Source organism: Salvelinus alpinus, chromosome 5 (assembly GCF_045679555.1).
Source record: "Salvelinus alpinus chromosome 5, SLU_Salpinus.1, whole genome shotgun sequence".
In the NCBI taxonomy this organism is placed as follows: Eukaryota; Metazoa; Chordata; class Actinopteri; order Salmoniformes; family Salmonidae; genus Salvelinus; species Salvelinus alpinus.
The window spans coordinates 36,626,968-36,652,647 of NC_092090.1; the positions used below are offsets into that span (position 1 = coordinate 36,626,968).

A 25,680-nucleotide genomic window follows, 5' to 3' on the forward strand; every position below is an offset into this window, starting at 1 on the left:
TTTGGGGGAGGAACTTGGGGATGACACCTGGGAATCTGTTCTGCACAGGGTGCATTCTTCCTCTTTTAGCACTAGACACAGCCTCATTCAATTCAAGGTGGTTCACCAAATCCACTGGTCCGGTGCCAAACTCTGAAGAATATTCTCTGATTTTGATCCTGTGTTCGATGTAAAACAGAACCAGCCACACTGTTTCATATGTTTTGAGACTGTCATAAACTGTCTAGTTTCTGGGAATTAATATTTAAATATTTCTCTGATATATATGACAGAGCTTGAAGGCTCCGAGAGATGGCCAGTCCAATTCTGGCTGTGCCGGGTGGAGATTATAAGAGTACATGGCCATTAAGGCCAGATCATTCTTCAAGATGTTCAAATGTTTTTAGATGACCATCTGGGTCAAATAATAATCATAGTGATTATAGAGGATGCAACAGGTCAGCATCTCAGGAGTAAATGTCAGTTGGATTTTCATAGCCGAACATTCAGAGGTTGAGACTGCAGGTGCGGTAGATAGACAGAGGGTCGAAACAGCAGATCCGGGACAAGGTAACACGTCTATGTGAACAGGTCAGGGCTCCATAGCCACAGGCAGAACAGCAGAAACTGGATCAGCACAAGACCAGGTGGACTGGGGACAGGGACAGTCAGGAGTAGTCAGGCCAGGTAGTCCTGAGGCATGGTCCTAGGTCTCAGGTCCTCGAGAGGAGACAGAGACAGAGAAAGAAAGAAAGAAAGAAAGAAAGAAAGAAAGAAAGAAAGAAAGAAAGAAAGAAAGAAAGAAAGAAAGAGTGAGAGGAAAATTAGAGCGACCATGCCTAAGATTACACAGAAGATCAGATAAGACAGGAGAATTACACCAGATAGGACAAACTGACCCTAGCCCGCCAGCACATAGACTATTGCAACATAGATACTGAGGACTGAGATGGGGCGGCGGGAGACACTGTGGCGCCATCCAAAGTTACCCACAGACAGGGCCAACCAGGCAGGAAATAACCCCACCCACTTTACCAAAGCACAGCCCCAACAGTACCAAAGGGATATAAATAGACCACTAACTTACTACCCTGAGACCAGGCTGAGTATAGCCCACGAAGATCACCCCCACCGCACAAGCCCGAGGGAGCGCAAAACTGAACAGGAAGATCACGTCTGTGACTTAACCCAATCAAGTCAAGTATAGCGAAAAAAGCCTGCCATGACATGATGCACCCTCCTAGGGACAGTACGGGAGATTGCAAGCAAGGCCGTGACTCAGCCCCCTCAATAGTAAAAAAAACAATTTGGGGGGGGCTTGCTTGTTTTGCATGCTATTTTGGCATTAATACGTGTCACATATCAGTTTGCAAACAATGTAAAAAATATATATACATGTAATTGAGTTAATAAAGCTGCATACAAACATGGTCTCATTTTTGTTTTCTTGAGTAAGGCAGCTCCAAAATGCGAGGGGCTGCCACAGGAGAGCTGGTGCGCTGAGCTGGCACAGGACGTGCAGGGCTAGGGAGGCGCACAGGAGGCCTGGTGCATGGTGCTGGCACAGTCTTCACCAGGCGGCTAGCACGCACCTCAGGAAGAGTATGGAGAGCTGACTCGGGTGACATCAAATCCCCGTCACGCTCCGTCAGGCGGATGTCGTGCCTCATGCACCAAACCAGCACCTCCCTCATAACTCTCTCCTCTAATCTCCCCATTAACTCCTTCACTGTCTCTGCTTCGCTCACCTCCAATACCGCCCTGACCGGCTCTGGTTCCATCCTTGGCTCCTTACGGTAAGCAGGGGGAGTTGGCTCAGGTCTGACTCCTGACTCTGCCACACTCCCCGTGTGACCCCCCAATAAATTTTTGGGGCTGCCTCTCGGGCTTCCAGCCGCGCTGCCGAGCTAGCTCCTCATAATGCCTCCTCTCGGCTTTCGCTGCCTCCAGCTCTGCTTTGGGGCGGCGATATTCCCCCGGCTGTTCCCATGGTCCCTTGCCGTCTAATACTTCCTCCCAAGTCCAGTTCTCCAGGTATCGCTGCCTCTCCTGCTGCTGCCCGTTACCACGCTGCTTGGTCCTTTTTTGGTGGGTGTTTCTGTAACGATCGTCTGTGGTGGTAGAAGGATCGGACCAAAGCGCAGCATGGTAAGTGTTCATGTCTTTAATATAAATCCAAAACTGAACACAGGAACAAAAACAATAAACGATGATCAAACGAAACAGTACCGTGTGGCGACAAACACTGACACGGAAACAAACACCCACAAACCAAAAGACAAAAACAGGCTACCTAAATATGGTTCCCAATCAGAGACAATGACAAACACCTGCCTCTGATTGAGAACCATATCAGGCTAAACGACAAACCCAACATAGAAACACAAAACATAGATAACCCACCCAACTCACGCCCTGACCACACTAAAACAAAGAAAATACAAAAGAACTATGGTCAGAACGTGACAGCTTGCTCTCAGCGGCTTCGAGACCTGAGCGAAGCCATAGCTACACTGGATGAGAAGTATGCCCTTTCTGGACTACCCATCCCGGATCCGGGATCATCCTCATCAAAAAAGCTGACTAGCATAGCCTAGCCTAGCGCCACAGGGATATACTGTGATTACAAAATCCTAGCCAAGCTCTTAGCCATCTGAATGGAAAACTTGCTGCACCAAGTAATAGACTCTGACCAGACTGGCTTTATGAGAAATAGGCATTTGTTTTTCAATATTAGACGCCTTATGAATATAGTGTACTCCCCAGCGTCGGGGGACCCGGAGGTGGTGGTCTCGATCGATGTGGAAAAAGCTTTTGACCGCGTTGAGTGGGACTACCTAACTCTCGCCCTTTATAGATTTGGCTCAGGTCACAAATTCATTGCGTGGATAAAGATGATTTATTTCTCTTCCATGGCTTTGGTACGGACTAACAACTTATCTTCTGACTATTTTCGCCTGCTCCAGACAGGTTTGTCCACTCTCCCCCTTGTTGTTTGCTTTGGCAATCGAGCCCCTTGCCGTCGCACTGGGCTCTAATGATGCTATTCAAGGTATACTCAGGACAGGCTTAGAGCAGAAATACCTCATTTTGTTTATCTCCAACCCTGATACCTCATTACCACATTCCTTATCTATTCTTAAACAGTTTGGAGCAATCTCAGGGTACAAGCTGAATCTAGGCAATAATTATATTTTTCCTGTAAATAAGGCTGCTTTAAAGTGCTCTTTTACAAGCTTTCAGCTTAGGATTGTCCGGGATCAATTCACCTACTTGGGAGTTAAAGTGACAAGGAAATATTCACATTTGTTTAAGGAAAACATTGTTGCTCTAGCAGACAGTTTGAAACAATCTTTTACTTTTTGGAAGTCTCTACCTCTTTCTCTTATTAGAAGGGTTAATGTCATTAAAATGAATGTGTTGCCCAAATTTGTATCCTTATTTCAATGTTTACCCATTTTTATTCCAAAATCTTTTTTTAATTCACCGGATCAAACATTCATGTTTTTTATTTGGGATGGCAAGTTACCACGGATTGGTAGAAGACATTTACAAAAGCTTAAGGTATTGGGTGAGTTAGCTCTACCAAATGTTCAGACATACTATTGGACTGCAAATTTCAGAGCCCTTTTATACTGGCTACAGGCTGATTCTACTGGCCCAAATCCACTCTGGGTCCAGATGGAGTCTGAATCATGTAAACCTGCTGCAATTTCCTCTGGGTTGTGCTCCTCTCTCCCAGTGTCCCTAGGAAAAAGGTGTGTCAACCCAATTGTAAAGCAGTCTCTTAAAATGTGGATTCAGTTCCGTTTAGCCTTTAGCCTTCGAGGCTTTTCTCTATCAGTCCCAATCAATCAGAACATTTTATTTCCTCCATCTTTAAATGATGGGACTTTTGGCATCTGGCACTCACTGGGCCTCTCCTCACTAGCCCAATTATTATTTGATGATACATTTGCCTCTTTTGCTCAGCTACAGGAAAAGTTCAACCTCCCCCAATCCCACTTCTTCCACTATCTCCAGACTAGGAACTTTGTTAGAGCTACCACACCTGAATTTCCCAATAAGCATCTTTGAGCTAAACAAGCTTCCTAAGTGTGCAATTTCCGATGTATATGCAATCATTAATGACTTACAGAACCCTTCTTTGTTGCCTTTAAAGACTCGATGGGAAAAGGATTTGGGGGAGGAACTTGGGGATGACACCTGGGAATCTGTTCTGCACAGGGTGCATTCTTCCTCTTTTAGCACTAGACACAGCCTCATTCAATTCAAGGTGGTTCACCAAATCCACTGGTCCGGTGCCAAACTCTGAAGAATATTCTCTGATTTTGATCCTGTGTTCGATGTAAAACAGAACCAGCCACACTGTTTCATATGTTTTGAGACTGTCATAAACTGTCTAGTTTCTGGGAATTAATATTTAAATATTTCTCTGATATATATGACAGAGCTTGAAGGCTCCGAGAGATGGCCAGTCCAATTCTGGCTGTGCCGGGTGGAGATTATAAGAGTACATGGCCATTAAGGCCAGATCATTCTTCAAGATGTTCAAATGTTTTTAGATGACCATCTGGGTCAAATAATAATCATAGTGATTATAGAGGATGCAACAGGTCAGCATCTCAGGAGTAAATGTCAGTTGGATTTTCATAGCCGAACATTCAGAGGTTGAGACTGCAGGTGCGGTAGATAGACAGAGGGTCGAAACAGCAGATCCGGGACAAGGTAACACGTCTATGTGAACAGGTCAGGGCTCCATAGCCACAGGCAGAACAGCAGAAACTGGATCAGCACAAGACCAGGTGGACTGGGGACAGGGACAGTCAGGAGTAGTCAGGCCAGGTAGTCCTGAGGCATGGTCCTAGGTCTCAGGTCCTCGAGAGGAGACAGAGACAGAGAAAGAAAGAAAGAAAGAAAGAAAGAAAGAAAGAAAGAAAGAAAGAAAGAAAGAAAGAAAGAAAGAAAGAGTGAGAGGAAAATTAGAGCGACCATGCCTAAGATTACACAGAAGATCAGATAAGACAGGAGAATTACACCAGATAGGACAAACTGACCCTAGCCCGCCAGCACATAGACTATTGCAACATAGATACTGAGGACTGAGATGGGGCGGCGGGAGACACTGTGGCGCCATCCAAAGTTACCCACAGACAGGGCCAACCAGGCAGGAAATAACCCCACCCACTTTACCAAAGCACAGCCCCAACAGTACCAAAGGGATATAAATAGACCACTAACTTACTACCCTGAGACCAGGCTGAGTATAGCCCACGAAGATCACCCCCACCGCACAAGCCCGAGGGAGCGCAAAACTGAACAGGAAGATCACGTCTGTGACTTAACCCAATCAAGTCAAGTATAGCGAAAAAAGCCTGCCATGACATGATGCACCCTCCTAGGGACAGTACGGGAGATTGCAAGCAAGGCCGTGACTCAGCCCCCTCAATAGTAAAAAAAACAATTTGGGGGGGGGCTTGCTTGTTTTGCATGCTATTTTGGCATTAATACGTGTCACATATCAGTTTGCAAACAATGTAAAAAATATATATACATGTAATTGAGTTAATAAAGCTGCATACAAACATGGTCTCATTTTTGTTTTCTTGAGTAAGGCAGCTCCAAAATGCGAGGGGCTGCCACAGGAGAGCTGGTGCGCTGAGCTGGCACAGGACGTGCAGGGCTAGGGAGGCGCACAGGAGGCCTGGTGCATGGTGCTGGCACAGTCTTCACCAGGCGGCTAGCACGCACCTCAGGAAGAGTATGGAGAGCTGACTCGGGTGACATCAAATCCCCGTCACGCTCCGTCAGGCGGATGTCGTGCCTCATGCACCAAACCAGCACCTCCCTCATAACTCTCTCCTCTAATCTCCCCATTAACTCCTTCACTGTCTCTGCTTCGCTCACCTCCAATACCGCCCTGACCGGCTCTGGTTCCATCCTTGGCTCCTTACGGTAAGCAGGGGGAGTTGGCTCAGGTCTGACTCCTGACTCTGCCACACTCCCCGTGTGACCCCCCAATAAATTTTTGGGGCTGCCTCTCGGGCTTCCAGCCGCGCTGCCGAGCTAGCTCCTCATAATGCCTCCTCTCGGCTTTCGCTGCCTCCAGCTCTGCTTTGGGGCGGCGATATTCCCCCGGCTGTTCCCATGGTCCCTTGCCGTCTAATACTTCCTCCCAAGTCCAGTTCTCCAGGTATCGCTGCCTCTCCTGCTGCTGCCCGTTACCACGCTGCTTGGTCCTTTTTTGGTGGGTGTTTCTGTAACGATCGTCTGTGGTGGTAGAAGGATCGGACCAAAGCGCAGCATGGTAAGTGTTCATGTCTTTAATATAAATCCAAAACTGAACACAGGAACAAAAACAATAAACGATGATCAAACGAAACAGTACCGTGTGGCGACAAACACTGACACGGAAACAAACACCCACAAACCAAAAGACAAAAACAGGCTACCTAAATATGGTTCCCAATCAGAGACAATGACAAACACCTGCCTCTGATTGAGAACCATATCAGGCTAAACGACAAACCCAACATAGAAACACAAAACATAGATAACCCACCCAACTCACGCCCTGACCACACTAAAACAAAGAAAATACAAAAGAACTATGGTCAGAACGTGACAGCTTGCTCTCAGCGGCTTCGAGACCTGAGCGAAGCCATAGCTACACTGGATGAGAAGTATGCCCTTTCTGGACTACCCATCCCGGATCCGGGATCATCCTCATCAAAAAAGCTGACTAGCATAGCCTAGCCTAGCGCCACAGGGATATACTGTGATTACAAAATCCTAGCCAAGCTCTTAGCCATCTGAATGGAAAACTTGCTGCACCAAGTAATAGACTCTGACCAGACTGGCTTTATGAGAAATAGGCATTTGTTTTTCAATATTAGACGCCTTATGAATATAGTGTACTCCCCAGCGTCGGGGGACCCGGAGGTGGTGGTCTCGATCGATGTGGAAAAAGCTTTTGACCGCGTTGAGTGGGACTACCTAACTCTCGCCCTTTATAGATTTGGCTCAGGTCACAAATTCATTGCGTGGATAAAGATGATTTATTTCTCTTCCATGGCTTTGGTACGGACTAACAACTTATCTTCTGACTATTTTCGCCTGCTCCAGACAGGTTTGTCCACTCTCCCCCTTGTTGTTTGCTTTGGCAATCGAGCCCCTTGCCGTCGCACTGGGCTCTAATGATGCTATTCAAGGTATACTCAGGACAGGCTTAGAGCAGAAATACCTCATTTTGTTTATCTCCAACCCTGATACCTCATTACCACATTCCTTATCTATTCTTAAACAGTTTGGAGCAATCTCAGGGTACAAGCTGAATCTAGGCAATAATTATATTTTTCCTGTAAATAAGGCTGCTTTAAAGTGCTCTTTTACAAGCTTTCAGCTTAGGATTGTCCGGGATCAATTCACCTACTTGGGAGTTAAAGTGACAAGGAAATATTCACATTTGTTTAAGGAAAACATTGTTGCTCTAGCAGACAGTTTGAAACAATCTTTTACTTTTTGGAAGTCTCTACCTCTTTCTCTTATTAGAAGGGTTAATGTCATTAAAATGAATGTGTTGCCCAAATTTGTATCCTTATTTCAATGTTTACCCATTTTTATTCCAAAATCTTTTTTTAATTCACCGGATCAAACATTCATGTTTTTTATTTGGGATGGCAAGTTACCACGGATTGGTAGAAGACATTTACAAAAGCTTAAGGTATTGGGTGAGTTAGCTCTACCAAATGTTCAGACATACTATTGGACTGCAAATTTCAGAGCCCTTTTATACTGGCTACAGGCTGATTCTACTGGCCCAAATCCACTCTGGGTCCAGATGGAGTCTGAATCATGTAAACCTGCTGCAATTTCCTCTGGGTTGTGCTCCTCTCTCCCAGTGTCCCTAGGAAAAAGGTGTGTCAACCCAATTGTAAAGCAGTCTCTTAAAATGTGGATTCAGTTCCGTTTAGCCTTTAGCCTTCGAGGCTTTTCTCTATCAGTCCCAATCAATCAGAACATTTTATTTCCTCCATCTTTAAATGATGGGACTTTTGGCATCTGGCACTCACTGGGCCTCTCCTCACTAGCCCAATTATTATTTGATGATACATTTGCCTCTTTTGCTCAGCTACAGGAAAAGTTCAACCTCCCCCAATCCCACTTCTTCCACTATCTCCAGACTAGGAACTTTGTTAGAGCTACCACACCTGAATTTCCCAATAAGCATCTTTGAGCTAAACAAGCTTCCTAAGTGTGCAATTTCCGATGTATATGCAATCATTAATGACTTACAGAACCCTTCTTTGTTGCCTTTAAAGACTCGATGGGAAAAGGATTTGGGGGAGGAACTTGGGGATGACACCTGGGAATCTGTTCTGCACAGGGTGCATTCTTCCTCTTTTAGCACTAGACACAGCCTCATTCAATTCAAGGTGGTTCACCAAATCCACTGGTCCGGTGCCAAACTCTGAAGAATATTCTCTGATTTTGATCCTGTGTTCGATGTAAAACAGAACCAGCCACACTGTTTCATATGTTTTGAGACTGTCATAAACTGTCTAGTTTCTGGGAATTAATATTTAAATATTTCTCTGATATATATGACAGAGCTTGAAGGCTCCGAGAGATGGCCAGTCCAATTCTGGCTGTGCCGGGTGGAGATTATAAGAGTACATGGCCATTAAGGCCAGATCATTCTTCAAGATGTTCAAATGTTTTTAGATGACCATCTGGGTCAAATAATAATCATAGTGATTATAGAGGATGCAACAGGTCAGCATCTCAGGAGTAAATGTCAGTTGGATTTTCATAGCCGAACATTCAGAGGTTGAGACTGCAGGTGCGGTAGATAGACAGAGGGTCGAAACAGCAGATCCGGGACAAGGTAACACGTCTATGTGAACAGGTCAGGGCTCCATAGCCACAGGCAGAACAGCAGAAACTGGATCAGCACAAGACCAGGTGGACTGGGGACAGGGACAGTCAGGAGTAGTCAGGCCAGGTAGTCCTGAGGCATGGTCCTAGGTCTCAGGTCCTCGAGAGGAGACAGAGACAGAGAAAGAAAGAAAGAAAGAAAGAAAGAAAGAAAGAAAGAAAGAAAGAAAGAAAGAAAGAAAGAAAGAAAGAAAGAAAGAAAGAGTGAGAGGAAAATTAGAGCGACCATGCCTAAGATTACACAGAAGATCAGATAAGACAGGAGAATTACACCAGATAGGACAAACTGACCCTAGCCCGCCAGCACATAGACTATTGCAACATAGATACTGAGGACTGAGATGGGGCGGCGGGAGACACTGTGGCGCCATCCAAAGTTACCCACAGACAGGGCCAACCAGGCAGGAAATAACCCCACCCACTTTACCAAAGCACAGCCCCAACAGTACCAAAGGGATATAAATAGACCACTAACTTACTACCCTGAGACCAGGCTGAGTATAGCCCACGAAGATCACCCCCACCGCACAAGCCCGAGGGAGCGCAAAACTGAACAGGAAGATCACGTCTGTGACTTAACCCAATCAAGTCAAGTATAGCGAAAAAAGCCTGCCATGACATGATGCACCCTCCTAGGGACAGTACGGGAGATTGCAAGCAAGGCCGTGACTCAGCCCCCTCAATAGTAAAAAAAACAATTTGGGGGGGCTTGCTTGTTTTGCATGCTATTTTGGCATTAATACGTGTCACATATCAGTTTGCAAACAATGTAAAAAATATATATACATGTAATTGAGTTAATAAAGCTGCATACAAACATGGTCTCATTTTTGTTTTCTTGAGTAAGGCAGCTCCAAAATGCGAGGGGCTGCCACAGGAGAGCTGGTGCGCTGAGCTGGCACAGGACGTGCAGGGCTAGGGAGGCGCACAGGAGGCCTGGTGCATGGTGCTGGCACAGTCTTCACCAGGCGGCTAGCACGCACCTCAGGAAGAGTATGGAGAGCTGACTCGGGTGACATCAAATCCCCGTCACGCTCCGTCAGGCGGATGTCGTGCCTCATGCACCAAACCAGCACCTCCCTCATAACTCTCTCCTCTAATCTCCCCATTAACTCCTTCACTGTCTCTGCTTCGCTCACCTCCAATACCGCCCTGACCGGCTCTGGTTCCATCCTTGGCTCCTTACGGTAAGCAGGGGGAGTTGGCTCAGGTCTGACTCCTGACTCTGCCACACTCCCCGTGTGACCCCCCAATAAATTTTTGGGGCTGCCTCTCGGGCTTCCAGCCGCGCTGCCGAGCTAGCTCCTCATAATGCCTCCTCTCGGCTTTCGCTGCCTCCAGCTCTGCTTTGGGGCGGCGATATTCCCCCGGCTGTTCCCATGGTCCCTTGCCGTCTAATACTTCCTCCCAAGTCCAGTTCTCCAGGTATCGCTGCCTCTCCTGCTGCTGCCCGTTACCACGCTGCTTGGTCCTTTTTTGGTGGGTGTTTCTGTAACGATCGTCTGTGGTGGTAGAAGGATCGGACCAAAGCGCAGCATGGTAAGTGTTCATGTCTTTAATATAAATCCAAAACTGAACACAGGAACAAAAACAATAAACGATGATCAAACGAAACAGTACCGTGTGGCGACAAACACTGACACGGAAACAAACACCCACAAACCAAAAGACAAAAACAGGCTACCTAAATATGGTTCCCAATCAGAGACAATGACAAACACCTGCCTCTGATTGAGAACCATATCAGGCTAAACGACAAACCCAACATAGAAACACAAAACATAGATAACCCACCCAACTCACGCCCTGACCACACTAAAACAAAGAAAATACAAAAGAACTATGGTCAGAACGTGACAGCTTGCTCTCAGCGGCTTCGAGACCTGAGCGAAGCCATAGCTACACTGGATGAGAAGTATGCCCTTTCTGGACTACCCATCCCGGATCCGGGATCATCCTCATCAAAAAAGCTGACTAGCATAGCCTAGCCTAGCGCCACAGGGATATACTGTGATTACAAAATCCTAGCCAAGCTCTTAGCCATCTGAATGGAAAACTTGCTGCACCAAGTAATAGACTCTGACCAGACTGGCTTTATGAGAAATAGGCATTTGTTTTTCAATATTAGACGCCTTATGAATATAGTGTACTCCCCAGCGTCGGGGGACCCGGAGGTGGTGGTCTCGATCGATGTGGAAAAAGCTTTTGACCGCGTTGAGTGGGACTACCTAACTCTCGCCCTTTATAGATTTGGCTCAGGTCACAAATTCATTGCGTGGATAAAGATGATTTATTTCTCTTCCATGGCTTTGGTACGGACTAACAACTTATCTTCTGACTATTTTCGCCTGCTCCAGACAGGTTTGTCCACTCTCCCCCTTGTTGTTTGCTTTGGCAATCGAGCCCCTTGCCGTCGCACTGGGCTCTAATGATGCTATTCAAGGTATACTCAGGACAGGCTTAGAGCAGAAATACCTCATTTTGTTTATCTCCAACCCTGATACCTCATTACCACATTCCTTATCTATTCTTAAACAGTTTGGAGCAATCTCAGGGTACAAGCTGAATCTAGGCAATAATTATATTTTTCCTGTAAATAAGGCTGCTTTAAAGTGCTCTTTTACAAGCTTTCAGCTTAGGATTGTCCGGGATCAATTCACCTACTTGGGAGTTAAAGTGACAAGGAAATATTCACATTTGTTTAAGGAAAACATTGTTGCTCTAGCAGACAGTTTGAAACAATCTTTTACTTTTTGGAAGTCTCTACCTCTTTCTCTTATTAGAAGGGTTAATGTCATTAAAATGAATGTGTTGCCCAAATTTGTATCCTTATTTCAATGTTTACCCATTTTTATTCCAAAATCTTTTTTTAATTCACCGGATCAAACATTCATGTTTTTTATTTGGGATGGCAAGTTACCACGGATTGGTAGAAGACATTTACAAAAGCTTAAGGTATTGGGTGAGTTAGCTCTACCAAATGTTCAGACATACTATTGGACTGCAAATTTCAGAGCCCTTTTATACTGGCTACAGGCTGATTCTACTGGCCCAAATCCACTCTGGGTCCAGATGGAGTCTGAATCATGTAAACCTGCTGCAATTTCCTCTGGGTTGTGCTCCTCTCTCCCAGTGTCCCTAGGAAAAAGGTGTGTCAACCCAATTGTAAAGCAGTCTCTTAAAATGTGGATTCAGTTCCGTTTAGCCTTTAGCCTTCGAGGCTTTTCTCTATCAGTCCCAATCAATCAGAACATTTTATTTCCTCCATCTTTAAATGATGGGACTTTTGGCATCTGGCACTCACTGGGCCTCTCCTCACTAGCCCAATTATTATTTGATGATACATTTGCCTCTTTTGCTCAGCTACAGGAAAAGTTCAACCTCCCCCAATCCCACTTCTTCCACTATCTCCAGACTAGGAACTTTGTTAGAGCTACCACACCTGAATTTCCCAATAAGCATCTTTGAGCTAAACAAGCTTCCTAAGTGTGCAATTTCCGATGTATATGCAATCATTAATGACTTACAGAACCCTTCTTTGTTGCCTTTAAAGACTCGATGGGAAAAGGATTTGGGGGAGGAACTTGGGGATGACACCTGGGAATCTGTTCTGCACAGGGTGCATTCTTCCTCTTTTAGCACTAGACACAGCCTCATTCAATTCAAGGTGGTTCACCAAATCCACTGGTCCGGTGCCAAACTCTGAAGAATATTCTCTGATTTTGATCCTGTGTTCGATGTAAAACAGAACCAGCCACACTGTTTCATATGTTTTGAGACTGTCATAAACTGTCTAGTTTCTGGGAATTAATATTTAAATATTTCTCTGATATATATGACACTGTTATAGATCCGTCTCCCCTTACAGCCCTTTTTGTAGTACTGCCCATATGTACCCCCCTGTCAATAATTCAGTCGGACACTATTGCTCATACAACTGTTTTAGCTAGACGACTAATACTCCAGAACTGGAAGATGGAGCTTCCCCATTATATAAATATTGGGTGGGAGATGTGTTGTGCTCTCTGAAATTAGAAAAATGTAATTCAATACACATGAGAACTCCAAACTGTTTTATGATGCTTGGCCTCAAAACATCATAAAACAGTCTTACTTTGAACAGTCCACCCTCTGATGGCATTCTTATCTGTCATGCGGTGGGTGTAGCTGGTGGAAGTCAGGCGCAGGAGAGCAGAGATGAGTGAACAAAGAAGCACTTTACTGAGGCAATAGTAAGAACAGAACGCAACCGCGTCACAAAAACAGATGCCCAAAGAACAAGTGAGGCAGCACAAAGTACAACAGCCAAGTACAAAGTACCGGCTGCCACAAATCACGGGTACAAATAAAACCCGGCGCAACCCAGCCAGAAGCGTGCCAAACTAGACAATAAACAATACCACACACAGACATGGAGGGAACAGAGGCCTAAATACACATAGTAATCATGAGGAGATGTAAACCAGGTATGTGGAGAACAAGACAAAACAATTGGAAAAATGAAAGGTGGAGGGGCGATGGCTAGAAGACCGGTGACGTCGACCGCCGAACGCCGTCCGAACAAGGAGAGGGACCAACTTCGGCGGAAGTCGTGACATTATCAAAAGAAAAATAAGTCTGGTTGGTGGAGCATTTCTTTGTGGGTTTTTTGGGAGGTCATTGAGGTTGGTGATGTGCCTATTGATTATTATTGAATGTGATTTGTGGATGCCTTATTCCTCTTGCTCTGTCAGAGCCTAACATGTGAGCTTGTTTTGCCCCGTTTTTTATTTGGTTTACACTTACATTGTAAAAAAAATATTATAATAATAACATTGTAAACTTTAATTTTGGTCCAGTGGATGGTCAGTCTGTGGTCATGACTTGAGTGTGAGTGGTTGCATTTCTCCACACCTTTCCCTCGTCTGTTTACAGCAACAATGGTGAGGTGACCGCTCTGTTCCTGTATTCATTTTAATTTATTCAAGATTTTTATTGTTGCTAGTTTTTTGCACTGCATTTGCATTCAGCCAGATACTTCAGATTGGGCAAGGATCTCCCTGGTTCCCCAGGCTGGGGGTTGTGCGCTGGGCTAACAGTCCTGCCATGTTGATAAGGGAATTTATATTTTTAAAGTAATGACTAAAGACTAAAAAATTCCACCCTGAAACGTATAAGACTATATTCCAATAATACATGTGTGGGACAAGTTAAGAGGGAGAAATATGTGGAGATAACAGAGGCTGGTAGACTACACATGATAACTCTGAAAAATCTGACAACAGGAGGGCCCTTCCAAGGCCTCTCTAATCTAGGGAGGAGAGGAGAGAACGGCGAGAAACTGCCAAGGCTGATAAAAAAGGTATAAAACTGTGTGTGTGTGTGTGTATGCGCGCATAGAGGGAGTTATAAAATGACATGTCTTTGCATTTTTGACTTTAGAACGTTCTCTGAATAAACCTTACAAACCTTTTGCAGAAGCTGAGTCTTTGCCTAATTATTATTAAACCCAGGGTCTTACAAACATCGGGGATTTGTCAAAAATTCTCGTGACATATGTAAAACATCACAGTGTAACAGTGTAAATCCAAAGCAATTTGAGGATCTTTACTCCATTTGGAAATACACTACATGACCAAAAGTATGTGGACACCTGCACGTCGAACATCTCATTCCAAAATCATGGGCATTAATATGGAGTTGGTGCCCCCTTTGCTGCTATAACAGGCTCCACTCTTCTGGGAAGGATTTCCACTAGATGTTGGGACATTGCTACGAGGTCTTGCTTCCATTCAGCCAAAAGAGCATTAGTGAGGTCGGGCACTGATATTGCGCGATTAAGCCTGGCGCGCAGTCGGTGCTCCAATTCATTCCAAAATTGTCTGATGGGGTTTAGGTCAGGCCAGTCAAGTTCTCCCACACCAATCTCGAAAAAATATTTTCTGTATGGACCTCGCTTTCTGCAGGGGGACATTGTCATGCTGAAACAAGAAAGGGACCAAAACGGTTCCCATAAATTTGGAAGCACAGAATTGTCTAGAATGTCATTGTATGCTGTAGCATTAAGATTTCACTTCAATGGAACTAAGGGGCCTAGCCCGAACCATGACAAATAGCCCCAGACCATTATTCCTTCTCCACCAAACTTTACAGTTGGCACTATGCATTCGGGCAGGTAGCGTTCTCCTGGCATCCGCCAAACCCAGATTCGTCCGTCGGACTACCAGATGATGAAGCGTGATTGACATCACTCCAGAGAACGTGTTTCCACTGCTCCAGAGTCCAATGGCGGTGAGCTTTACACCACTTCAGCCAACACTTGGCATTGCGCATGGTGATCTTAGGCTTGTATGTGGCTGCCCGGCCATGGAAACCCATTTCATGAAGCTCCCGACAAACAGTTCTTGTGCTGATGTTGCTTCCAGAGACAGTTTGGAACTCAGTAGTGAGTGTTGCAACCAAGGACAGAAGATTTTTACGCGCTACACGCTTCAGAACTCGGCGGTCCTGTTCTGTAAGCTTGTGTGGCCTACCACTTTGCAGCTGGGCAGTTGTTGCATTTAGACGTTTCCACTTCACAATAAAAGCACTTACATTTGACCGGGGCAGCTCTAACAGGGCAGAAATTTGACCAACTGACTTGTTGGCCATGGTGCCACGATGAAAGTTACTGAGCTCTTCAGTAAGGCCATTCTACTGCCAATGTTTGTCTATGGAGATTGCATGGCTGTGTGCTCGATTTTATACACCTGTCAGCAACGGGTGTGGCTGAAATAGACGAATTCACTCATTTGAAGGGATGTCCTCATACTTTTGTATATATAGTGTAGCTTTGACCCTCTCAGCTATGTACTCTATGATAAGTTAACTAGAACTGGAGATAAGCATATCAATATTTGGTGCAATCATAAGCTCAGTCTTCCTAGAATGTTTAAAGACAGAATAAGGACTCTGCAACCTAAGATTAAGGTTTGTATACTCAGCTAAAGCATATATAGCCTTAGTATTGTTGACTGCAAAAGGATGGAAGTTGTATGACCCCTGTTATCATACCCTAAATGATAATCCATTCTTTGATTGCATGTCCAATTTGTTTTGCAAGTGTGCTAATGCTAAGCAAACTCACAGACCACTTTCCCACCATCCATAACATTAGCTGCATTTGGTGATTTATTTTGGGTGAATTATTACTTTAAATTAAGCCATTACAAAACTTTTTGTAACAAATGTATTTATTTGAATGCAATGACCTCATGCACACTTGGATTAGACCTATTTTAATTCAACTCTGCTGTTATACAGTAGAAGCTAGATTGACGGTTTTGTTGAGTGATCATGCTGTCATACTTCGGCTTAGTGAAACTTATGCCAGCAATGTTAGCAATATGTTTTGTAGAACAGAAATACCAGGATTTTTTCCACAATACATAATATCTCAAAAATGTCAATTTCATAGATTTTATTTTTTTATTTTTTTATTCTCAAAACTATGACAAACTAAACTACTGGACCAGATTTTCTATGACACTTTAACCTACATGTTTCTATGCTAATGCATAAATGCTATGCAACTAGACAAAGTCTACTTGGAAATACAATAGAACGGAATAAAATATACTACTGTATAATAAATATGTATCAGGGGCAATATAAAATTCATTATCAGAAGCAAATAAGCACAATACACCTCTACATATGGAGGTATCCACATATTCATATTTTACAGTATAGTGGACCATTTAAATACAACCACAAACCATGATTGAGGTATCAACTGAGATAATCAACCAGTGTCATAAGTATGTCTTTCATGAAATATTGTCATGATGCATACATACAAACAAGATCATATGTTGGGTTTTGATGGGGTATGACAGTTAAACTAGGCTCATGAGGAATTTGTAAGTCATATTCTTCAAGATCAATGGGAACATATCATTATTTTAAAAGTCAAAAAATGGACGTACCAATTACAGATTGACCCTTTAAGTTAACTCACCATGGTGCCCATTTACGTAACTGTCATCTGATGTACTTGGCTATAAACCCTGTACCAGATAGTAGGCTTAATCTTTGGTCTCTCTTTGTTAAGTCTCTTGAACATTCTAGGAATTACAGTTATGGTTGCATATTTATGTAATTCAACACTTTTATTACACAGTTGGTTAAGACAGACCTGTGAAATTGATTTCAGTGAACTCTGTGACACTGCCTGTAAGATTGAAAAGCCTCTCTTCTCCATTCATTCTGCTGACTGAAAGGTAAGGACAAGACTAAGGTAAGACTTCTACTTACTGTAATTGCCATGTTGTGACAAGTTTTTTTGTGGAGAAAATTGTGTAAGGATAGTAGTCTAGTAGTCACAATACTATTATTACTGTAAGTACTCCTCAGTTACAAGAAATAAATTGTCTGTCTTGGGTGATTTAATTTTTGCTGTGTGAAGCTGTCAAAATGGCTTCCCATGCACAGTAAATGTAAATAGCAAAATGTGATTTAAAACTTGAACATTTTGCTGTGATCATCTGAAAAGTCAAATTATTTTAAAAGATAACTATGTCTAAATAAAAGCATCTCTGTATTGTGTCTATGCTGTGAGGTAAGGTCGGGGGTAAGAAATCATAATGGCAGTTATTTGCACTGAGTTACCCAATATATTATACTTGTATACCATGATTAGTCTTATCCCATCCTAGAGATTGCACCAGGTTACCTAATATATTATATTTGTAAGACATTGGTACCATGCTAGCCTATGCCAATTTCTTGTTCATTGTGCATGCCTGGCGCTGAGGGATATCTAGTGTCTGTCTCTTATTAGAGCAGGTGAAGTCCCAGAGTCAAGCCACATTTCCCATGGGGGAAGGGGGAGCTACACTAACAATCATACTAACTGATCTTAACATTTCTCTAGTTTTTCAGTAATATTCTTTGTACATTTTTGTATTTTTAGCGGGGAAAGATTGGTTCCTCTACAAACATCAAGAGTTGTGGATAAAGCAACGAAAAGGTTTGAATGTTTTTCCCCTCTAGTTTTTATTTGTTAGCAAGCAAAAATGTACTTTACTGGCACAGCCATGTTGTTGTTGGACTATACTACACATAAAGAAATAACAATTTGTATTACTGATGTTGTACGCAATATGCTCATTTTAGAAGTAATTAATTAAAAGGTGATGACATGGCCAGACTTTAAGACAAATAGTTCAATTGCACATTTACACAGACATTAGGGGATCCATTTTAAGCAAAGTCACAGAATGATTTCAGAATCAAATTCAGACAAACACACTATTAAAACAAAACATTAACAACAATCAATAACTGGCATTTAATGCACAGCAAATTGTCAAATTTCATTCATTCACACTTTAGAGCATTAATGTCTTGTTTCAGTCTTCCTCTAGAATGTACTAAATAAAAGTATACATGTTTTTTATGAGTGAATTAAATAAAAGTATGACATATTTAATAAACATAGAATTCTAATGGATATTCAAATATATATTTACAAACCTAATGTAAGTACATTGTAGTGACTCATGGTAATAAATCATAATGTTGAATGAGGTAATTATGTGCGCAGAAAGTGCTCACTTTTGAGAGAAGTAATGGTGATAGCAATGCCACAGCAATAATAATGCCATAACTGATTTGAAGCACACTATTGTTTTCCTTAATTACCTGTTGTACAGAAAAACAATATAATTTACAATAGAGTGACCAGGATAGACGGAATGAATACATTATTATTAATAGTATTAATAATACATTATTATAAACCCTATTTAAATACAAAACTATATTGTATACATCCTGATTTACAAAAATAGAGGTTACGTCGTTCTCTGTCTAAAAATAGGATTTAAAAGACACTTTGTGGTAGATGTTCTGTAAACATAAATTCTGCAACATTTGAGCAAATACGATTGGAGAGGTAGCCTAGTAATCGAAGGGCCCGGGGCTAGTTTTCTACTAAGCTATATGTAATTGTTTCAAGATGGTCATACCAAGGATCATTTAGCTATTTGATTTAGAATTTTAGAACCCTGTAGTTATACTATTTTTTTTATAAAACAAATATTTGATAAAACATTGAATTTGGTCTTACTGCTATTAGCCATTACAAACACATTGAATAACAGATTCATACATGGAAAAACAGATTTACTTTTCGTATCAGATTTAGAACTTACACAGTAGGTGAGGATAATTAAAGTAGCAGGTTAGGAGAATTAGGTTAAGGTTAGGAGAGGGGTTAGTGTTAGATCAAATCCAAAAATAATCACCTTAGATGTCTATTTGACAAAATCTGTATCCCATCTAGACATGATCTTCTGCAACATTACCACCTACCGCAGATGCGTCATCGGCGGATGTGGTGGATTGAGACGCAGCCCACGCAAAACAGATATCTCTACTTTAAACAGAAGGATTTTGATGGGAATTTTAGTTTATTATGCTAATTATGCTCATTGAATTTCCATGGGAGCACGGACATCGACTTTACATGGTTGGGAACAATACTTTGCCTTCTACAATGTTAAGGTACAATCCTGCCGTCTGCTGGCTATGTCAGTTGGTCCTCTGTGTGGGAATGAAGTGTCCATGCAGATCCATGTGAATGCTGGCGTCGATTGAGGCACGAGCAATTTCCTCAAAGGTTTTGGCATTAAGGACAATCATGAAGGGGGATTTCTTTGGATTGATTGAGACGACTGAGGACAAAATGACTCCTGAAAACAGAAAATAAATAAATGTACCGTTTTATAGTGACATAGATAGAGCTGATTAAATGCTTTTGTGGTGCAGAAGTAGGCCTACTGCCTCTCACCGTCATCCTCCTCCACAGCTCCTGGTGAGGCAACAAACACAGGCTCAGAGGGGTAGCAGTCCTCCTCTGTCCACTCAATGTACTTTCTGGTAACGATGTCCACCTTCCCAATCTGTGTAAGTATTAATAACATAAACAGCAGCATGTTGTCAGTGAGAAATGAGGAGGACCCACTTCTCTATGTTAAGGAGAATACATTGGTAAGAGACTACCTTATTTGGATGTGGAGTCCACTCCACTCTTGAGCCATAGAAATAACGGTACTTCTTGCCATTGAATTTGTAGTTCATCCCTGGCAACTCCAAACCTGTTTGTGTACAAATGGAGATAAATACAATTGCATTGTAAAATGTATTTACAAAATTATGTTCCATAAAAAACGAACAACTATTTGACTAACAACTGCTTGACTCCACTTTCAGTAACGTTGTCACGCCCTGACCCTAGAGAGCCTTTTTATTTCTCTATTTGGTTTGGTCAGGGTGTGATTTGGGTGGGCATTCTAGTTTGTCTGTTTCTTTGTTGGCCGGGTATGGTTCCCAATCAAAGGCAGCTGTCTATCGTTGTCTCTGATTGGGAATCATACTTAGGCAGCCTTTTTCCCACCTGTGTTTGTGGGTAATATTTATTTTCTGTGTGTGTTTGTGTGCGCCACGGTTGCGTCACGTATGTTTCTGTTTAACTGTTTTTTTTGTGAAGGTTTCACTACGATTAAAAGTAATGTGGAATTACATGCACGCTGCGCCTTGGCTCATCTATGACAGGGAGTTTGAAGACAGTGAACCTGACAGAATTACCCACCACAAAAAGACCAAGTAGCGTGCGCCAACTTGGAGGACGAGCTGGACCGGGGAGGAGATATTGGCAGGGGACCCGGTCACGGAAGCCCGAGAGGCAGCTCCCCAATAAAAAATTGGGTATCCGGTTCCACGTACCAGGCCTCCAGGATGTCTCCCCAGCCTGGTAAGACCTGTGGCAGCTCCACGCACCAGGCTTCCAGTACGTCTCCTCAGTCTGGTGAGACCTGTTCCGGCTCCACGTACGAAGCCTCTAGTGATGATCCATGGCACAAAGCCTCCAGTGATGATCCATGGCACGGAGCATGTAGTGATGATCCATGGCACGAAGCCTCCAGTGATGATCCATGGCCCGGAGCCTGTAGTGATGATCCATGGCACGAAGCCTCCAGTGATGATCCATGGCCCGGAGCCTGTAGTGGTGATCCATGGCACGAAGCCTCCAGTGATGATCCATGGCCCGGAGCCTGTAGTGATGATCCATGGCACGAGGCCTCCAGTGATGATCCATGGCCCAGAGCCTGCAGTGAAAATCCAGGGCACGGAGTCTCCAGCGACGGTCCCCAGTCCAGAGCCTGCAGCAACGGTCCCCAGTCCGGAGCCTCCAGCGACGATCCGCAGTCCAGAGCCTCCAGCGGCGGTCTGCAGTCCAGAGCCTCCAGCGGGGGTTCCCAATCCAGAGCCACCGGCGACAATCCACGGTCCGGAGTCTCCGGCGACGATCCACGGTCCTGTTCCACGGAAGCGGAGGGATCAGTGTGCGGAGCGGGGGTTACGTCCCGAACCGGAGCCGCCACCGAGGATAGATGCCCACCCGGACCCTCCCCTATAATCAGGTTTTGCGGCCGGAGTCCGCACCTTTGGGGCGGGGGTACTGTCACGCCCTGACCTTAGAGAGCCTTTTTATTTCTCTATTTGGTTTGGTCAGGGTGTGATTTGGGTGGGCATTCTAGTTTGTCTGTTTCTTTGTTGGCCGGGTATGGTTCCCAATCAGAGGCAGCTGTCTATCGTTGTCTCTGATTGGGAATCATACTTAGGCAGCCTTTTCCCACCTGTGTTTGTGGGTAATATTTATTTTCTGTGTGTGTTTGTGTGCGCCACGGTTGCGTCACGCTTGTTTCGTTTTACCTGTTTTTTTGGTGAAGGTTTCACTACTAAGTAATGTAGAATTACATGCACACTGCGCCTTGGCTCATCTATGACAGGGAGTTTGAAGACAGTGAACGTGACAAACGTAGCATTTGACCTCTTGATGCAGTGGTATATAATTCATACCGATCACTGTGATGTTCAGTTGATATCAAAGTCTCACCTTCAAATATTGTGTCAGGCAGGCAATACAGCGAGCCATCTCTCTGCATCACTGCTTTGGCTGTCGTGTCTTTGAGCCTCACCAAATTTGTTCCATTTGGAGTATCCTATAACGTACACGTATCCAATCTTTAGTTGTTTTATAAACATGTAATGGTAACATTTAATTTGAAGCGGCTTCGTATGAAGCTTATTTCGCCTTGAAAACAGAGGAATTCATAGCTAGTTCATCATCAAAATGTCTAATTAAGCAAAATATCACAGCCCCTGATCAGTTCTAGATGTGATATAGTCACAATATATATCACGATGTCTCATGCTTTAATGCCTATTATGCTCTATGGCTCCCTCTTTAAGGTACCCGGAATGTTTTAACTGTTCATAAGGAGCTGCTTCATGTAAAGTGTAACAGAGTTTAATACCAGCGTATTAATGTATTTACAGGATAGTTGGAGTCTTAACTATATATACCTTGTCAACAGTGAGAGGCAAGACGAATCTCTGGCAGATTGGTGGGGAGAAGTTGACCTTGTTGCTCTCAATGAATTCATGGGTTTCCTTTCTCAGGTTTGCTAAGTAGAACATTTCATACAGATTGCTGTCTTTATAGGTGATCATGTCAAACACTACATGGCCGTCGTCCTCGTAGGCGTTGATATGGTGGAAAACCACCAGGGCATCTGTGTAGAACTTGGTGGACACAGCCTTCCCAGTCTTCTTGTCGATCAGGTGGATCAGTGTCTAAAGAATGGCCAAGGAGATCACCAGAGAGAATGTAAGAAGTTTGATTGTTGCCAAAGTTAGTTGAAGATAAAGATGAACTTTCCATGAGGTTGTGATCAGACAAGTGTAGCTTACAATGTCCTCTTTGTCGTATTTGAGGCAGCTGGCCCAGTTGACGCGTCTAAATATAGCTGTGGCCAGTCTGAGGATGTCCAGTTTGAATGGCTGCTCGACAAAGATTATGTAATTCTCTGTCATGCCGAAGCTGTGGAAGTAGCTGGGGAAGAGGGTAGAGCGAAACGGTATATTGCAGACCTGCTTCACCTTCCGCAGGGCAGGCTTCTTATGCTCCTTATCTGGAGAGGGAAAGAACACTGTCCTGTGAACACTTAAATGTGTAATCATTCATGGAGGTTTTTCCCCTAACATGTATGTGGCCAGGAACCCCCCAAATTAAACTGTTCAGATACCTGATGCATTTACTGGAACCTTGAAGATGACATAGTTGGGCATGCCAAACCTCATGAGGGCAGTTCCCATATTATAGGTGTTTCCCTCATCGTCGTAGTGAGGGTGTGCAGTCGCCATGTTCAGAGCAATGTGATTCCTGTAGTTCATCTGAGGTTGAGTTTACAGGACAGGCAAAGGGAGAATATATTAAAGCCAGTGATAAGAGATAACAATGGACAACAGTGATCATTTCAACAGATTTTAATATACCTTTCCAATTACGTCCAGGGTCATTGGGTCAATTTGATTCATGTAGTTGACTTCTGATGAGGCATAGTAGTCCTCCCCATATCTAATGATGTTTATCAGGTTGTTATCTGTGAAGTCAGGGATGGCAGCGAGAAGGTAGGAGAAGGCTCTGAAAAAAGGGCAAGATACATCATGTATTATGTGTTTTTGTTTATGTTTGTCGATATATATTTTGTGTGGACATCCATGTAAGGGAAATGTAAAATCAGAAACAAATAAACTATAAATCATGTTAAAAATCAATTTACTTTGAAAATATGTTTTTGCAGGGATCGGGATAGATCATGGTCCCAAATTCTGACACAACAATCTTGTTTGCCTGAGTGTTTTTCTTGAAGGTGTCACTCCTCAGGAATTTACTCCTGTAGTACACCTCACCTGTAAAACACAAAGATTCACAGCCCTATTCAGCCAGTTGGGAAAGTATTTACCATTTGTGGAAATGTATAATGTCTTGTTCCCGTCTCACCATCTTTGAAGGTGAAACTATGAATTAAGGCCATGCCATCAAACCAGTGGTTGTATTCAGTGTCTCCCACTTTAAAAAGACCAGGCCCATTGCGCAGCAATGTCCCTTGTAGCCACTCAGGGACACATCCTGCAAGCACAGAAGATACATATAATAAATGTTTTCATTTTTACCATATTCTCATGTGATTAACCAAACAATGTAGAAATGGAGCTGATCCCTGATAAAGTTTGACCTTCAGCCGATACATTTTTTTGAATGGCAAATTTGATAATTGTTGATAGTTTACGATAGGTTCATTATATCTCATATACTGTATATAGGTGTGTGTGTCCGTGGAGGCTCCTCAGAGGAGGAAGGGGAGGACCATCCGCCTCAGTGATTTTGAGAAAAATGTAAATTGTAAAACAGTTGATAAAACTATACTAAATATAATCACGTCACCAAATAATTGATTAAAACATACTATTTTGCAATGAAGGTATACAGTAAAAATAGGCCTTCAACTTGTAAGCATTTCAATTTAGGCTATAATTGTGGGTACTGATGTCTTGCGGATTTTTTTTAAAAACTCTAGTTGTGTTTTATAACTTTTTATTATAGGGCTACACTTAAAGAGATCCTAGCTCAGAGGCCTCTAAATATAGCCTTTACATTTATTTTTTTTACAAAATAGTTGAAGCAGCACGTTTAGTGGCTGATAGGGAAAACAGATCTGGCAATAAGTATAGGCTATAGATGGTCAAGACTATTTGGGACCCCTTGGCTATACCACAGCAGCCCCACACGGATATAAAACATTAAGATCTGTAACCAAGTAAAGGGAGACAAAGTAAGAATTTAAAGTGTAAATGTTCATTCATATTCGTAACTTTGGGTTTTTACATTTACAGATCTAATTTAACGTTTACGTTTCATGTTTCATGCATGGCTTTTTTTACGATCCTAACATTTTCCGTATGATTTTCTTAAGATCGTAACAATACATATGTTCACCTTTTTGGCAACTATCTCGCTCCATATTTTCCCAATCAATTCTGCAGCAAACGAGAGTGGGAGAAGCTGTCTGTGTAACAGAAGTCAAAGCAACTGCGAACACAAAGGCAGAAAAGCACAGAGGGAGGTGCGGCGAGAGAGCGGTCGAAAACGCTACTTCGGGGACTGCAGCAAGACAAATTGGTGCTGTGACGTTGTCGCGGCAACGGCAAAACGTAATCTAGCGACTTCTAGCGGAGCCAATAGCGGATCTCACTGAAAAATAGTTGGAAACACCGCACGAGAGATCAATCAGAATGTGCCAACGTAAAAAGTCAAGTTGCTCAGAAGAAAGTAATATTTTTATTATTGCAAGTCATTAGAAAATAGGAAAATAACTTACTGAAATAGCAATAACACGGAGCTACCTTGAAAGATCGGTTAGCTAGTACATAAAGGGATACGCCTACGGCCTACCTGTTACTTCTGCTTTGACAGGTTCGGGTGATTCAGTCCCGTTCTTGCCGATGAGGAATTGAGACATAGCATCAGCTATTAAGGCTATCGGCTGTTATGTGGTACAGTGTTCCCTTATCAACTAGAATAGGTTATATCAGACTAGATTATGACGGGTCCGTCTATATCTTTGAGAACAATAGTCTAGGGGTAAAATTCCAAATGCATTACATAACTGTCTCACGTAGGCTACTAGGCGCCGTCTACTGGCTTGATTATGTAAAGCAATCAGTGACCACTCACTAAAACTAATACTATCGCCATCTACTGGCCGGTGTATGTATAACCAAACTAACATAATGGTGGTTATCTAACATCACGAAGAAACAGAAGTCAGACTCATTTAATGCATTTATTACAACTTTGAATTGACACTAGACTTCTCCTTTACTCCTACATCT

General features: G+C 43.1%; 1 protein-coding gene across 1 annotated transcript; it reads right to left on the reverse strand.

Moving 5' to 3' along the window:
* Window positions 1–18,207: 18,207 nt before the first annotated feature.
* On the reverse strand, window positions 18,208–25,468 carry LOC139576031 (beta,beta-carotene 15,15'-dioxygenase-like). Its single transcript, XM_071401632.1, has 11 exons — window positions 25,241–25,468; window positions 23,789–23,917; window positions 23,568–23,697; window positions 23,281–23,428; window positions 23,031–23,178; window positions 22,696–22,916; window positions 22,309–22,578; window positions 21,839–21,944; window positions 19,942–20,036; window positions 19,730–19,841; window positions 18,208–19,631 (listed from the first exon to the last, which is right to left on the reverse strand). The coding sequence occupies exons 1-11, from the start codon at window positions 25,305–25,307 to the stop codon at window positions 19,471–19,473; spliced, it is 1,587 nt and encodes a 528-aa protein (XP_071257733.1). The 5' UTR covers window positions 25,308–25,468; the 3' UTR covers window positions 18,208–19,470.
* Between the last annotated feature and the right edge of the window lie 212 nt (window positions 25,469–25,680).

Coding starts and splice junctions, on each gene's coding strand:
- LOC139576031 (XM_071401632.1), bottom strand. CDS start 25,307: ATGTCTCAATTCCTCATCGGCAAGAACGGGACTGAATCACCCGAACCT. Junction 23,179..23,280: donor CCCTGGACGTAATTGGAAAG/GTATATTAAAAT, acceptor ACTCAACCTCAG/ATGAACTACAGGAATCACAT. Junction 22,917..23,030: donor GGTTCCAGTAAATGCATCAG/GTATCTGAACAG, acceptor TTCCCTCTCCAG/ATAAGGAGCATAAGAAGCCT.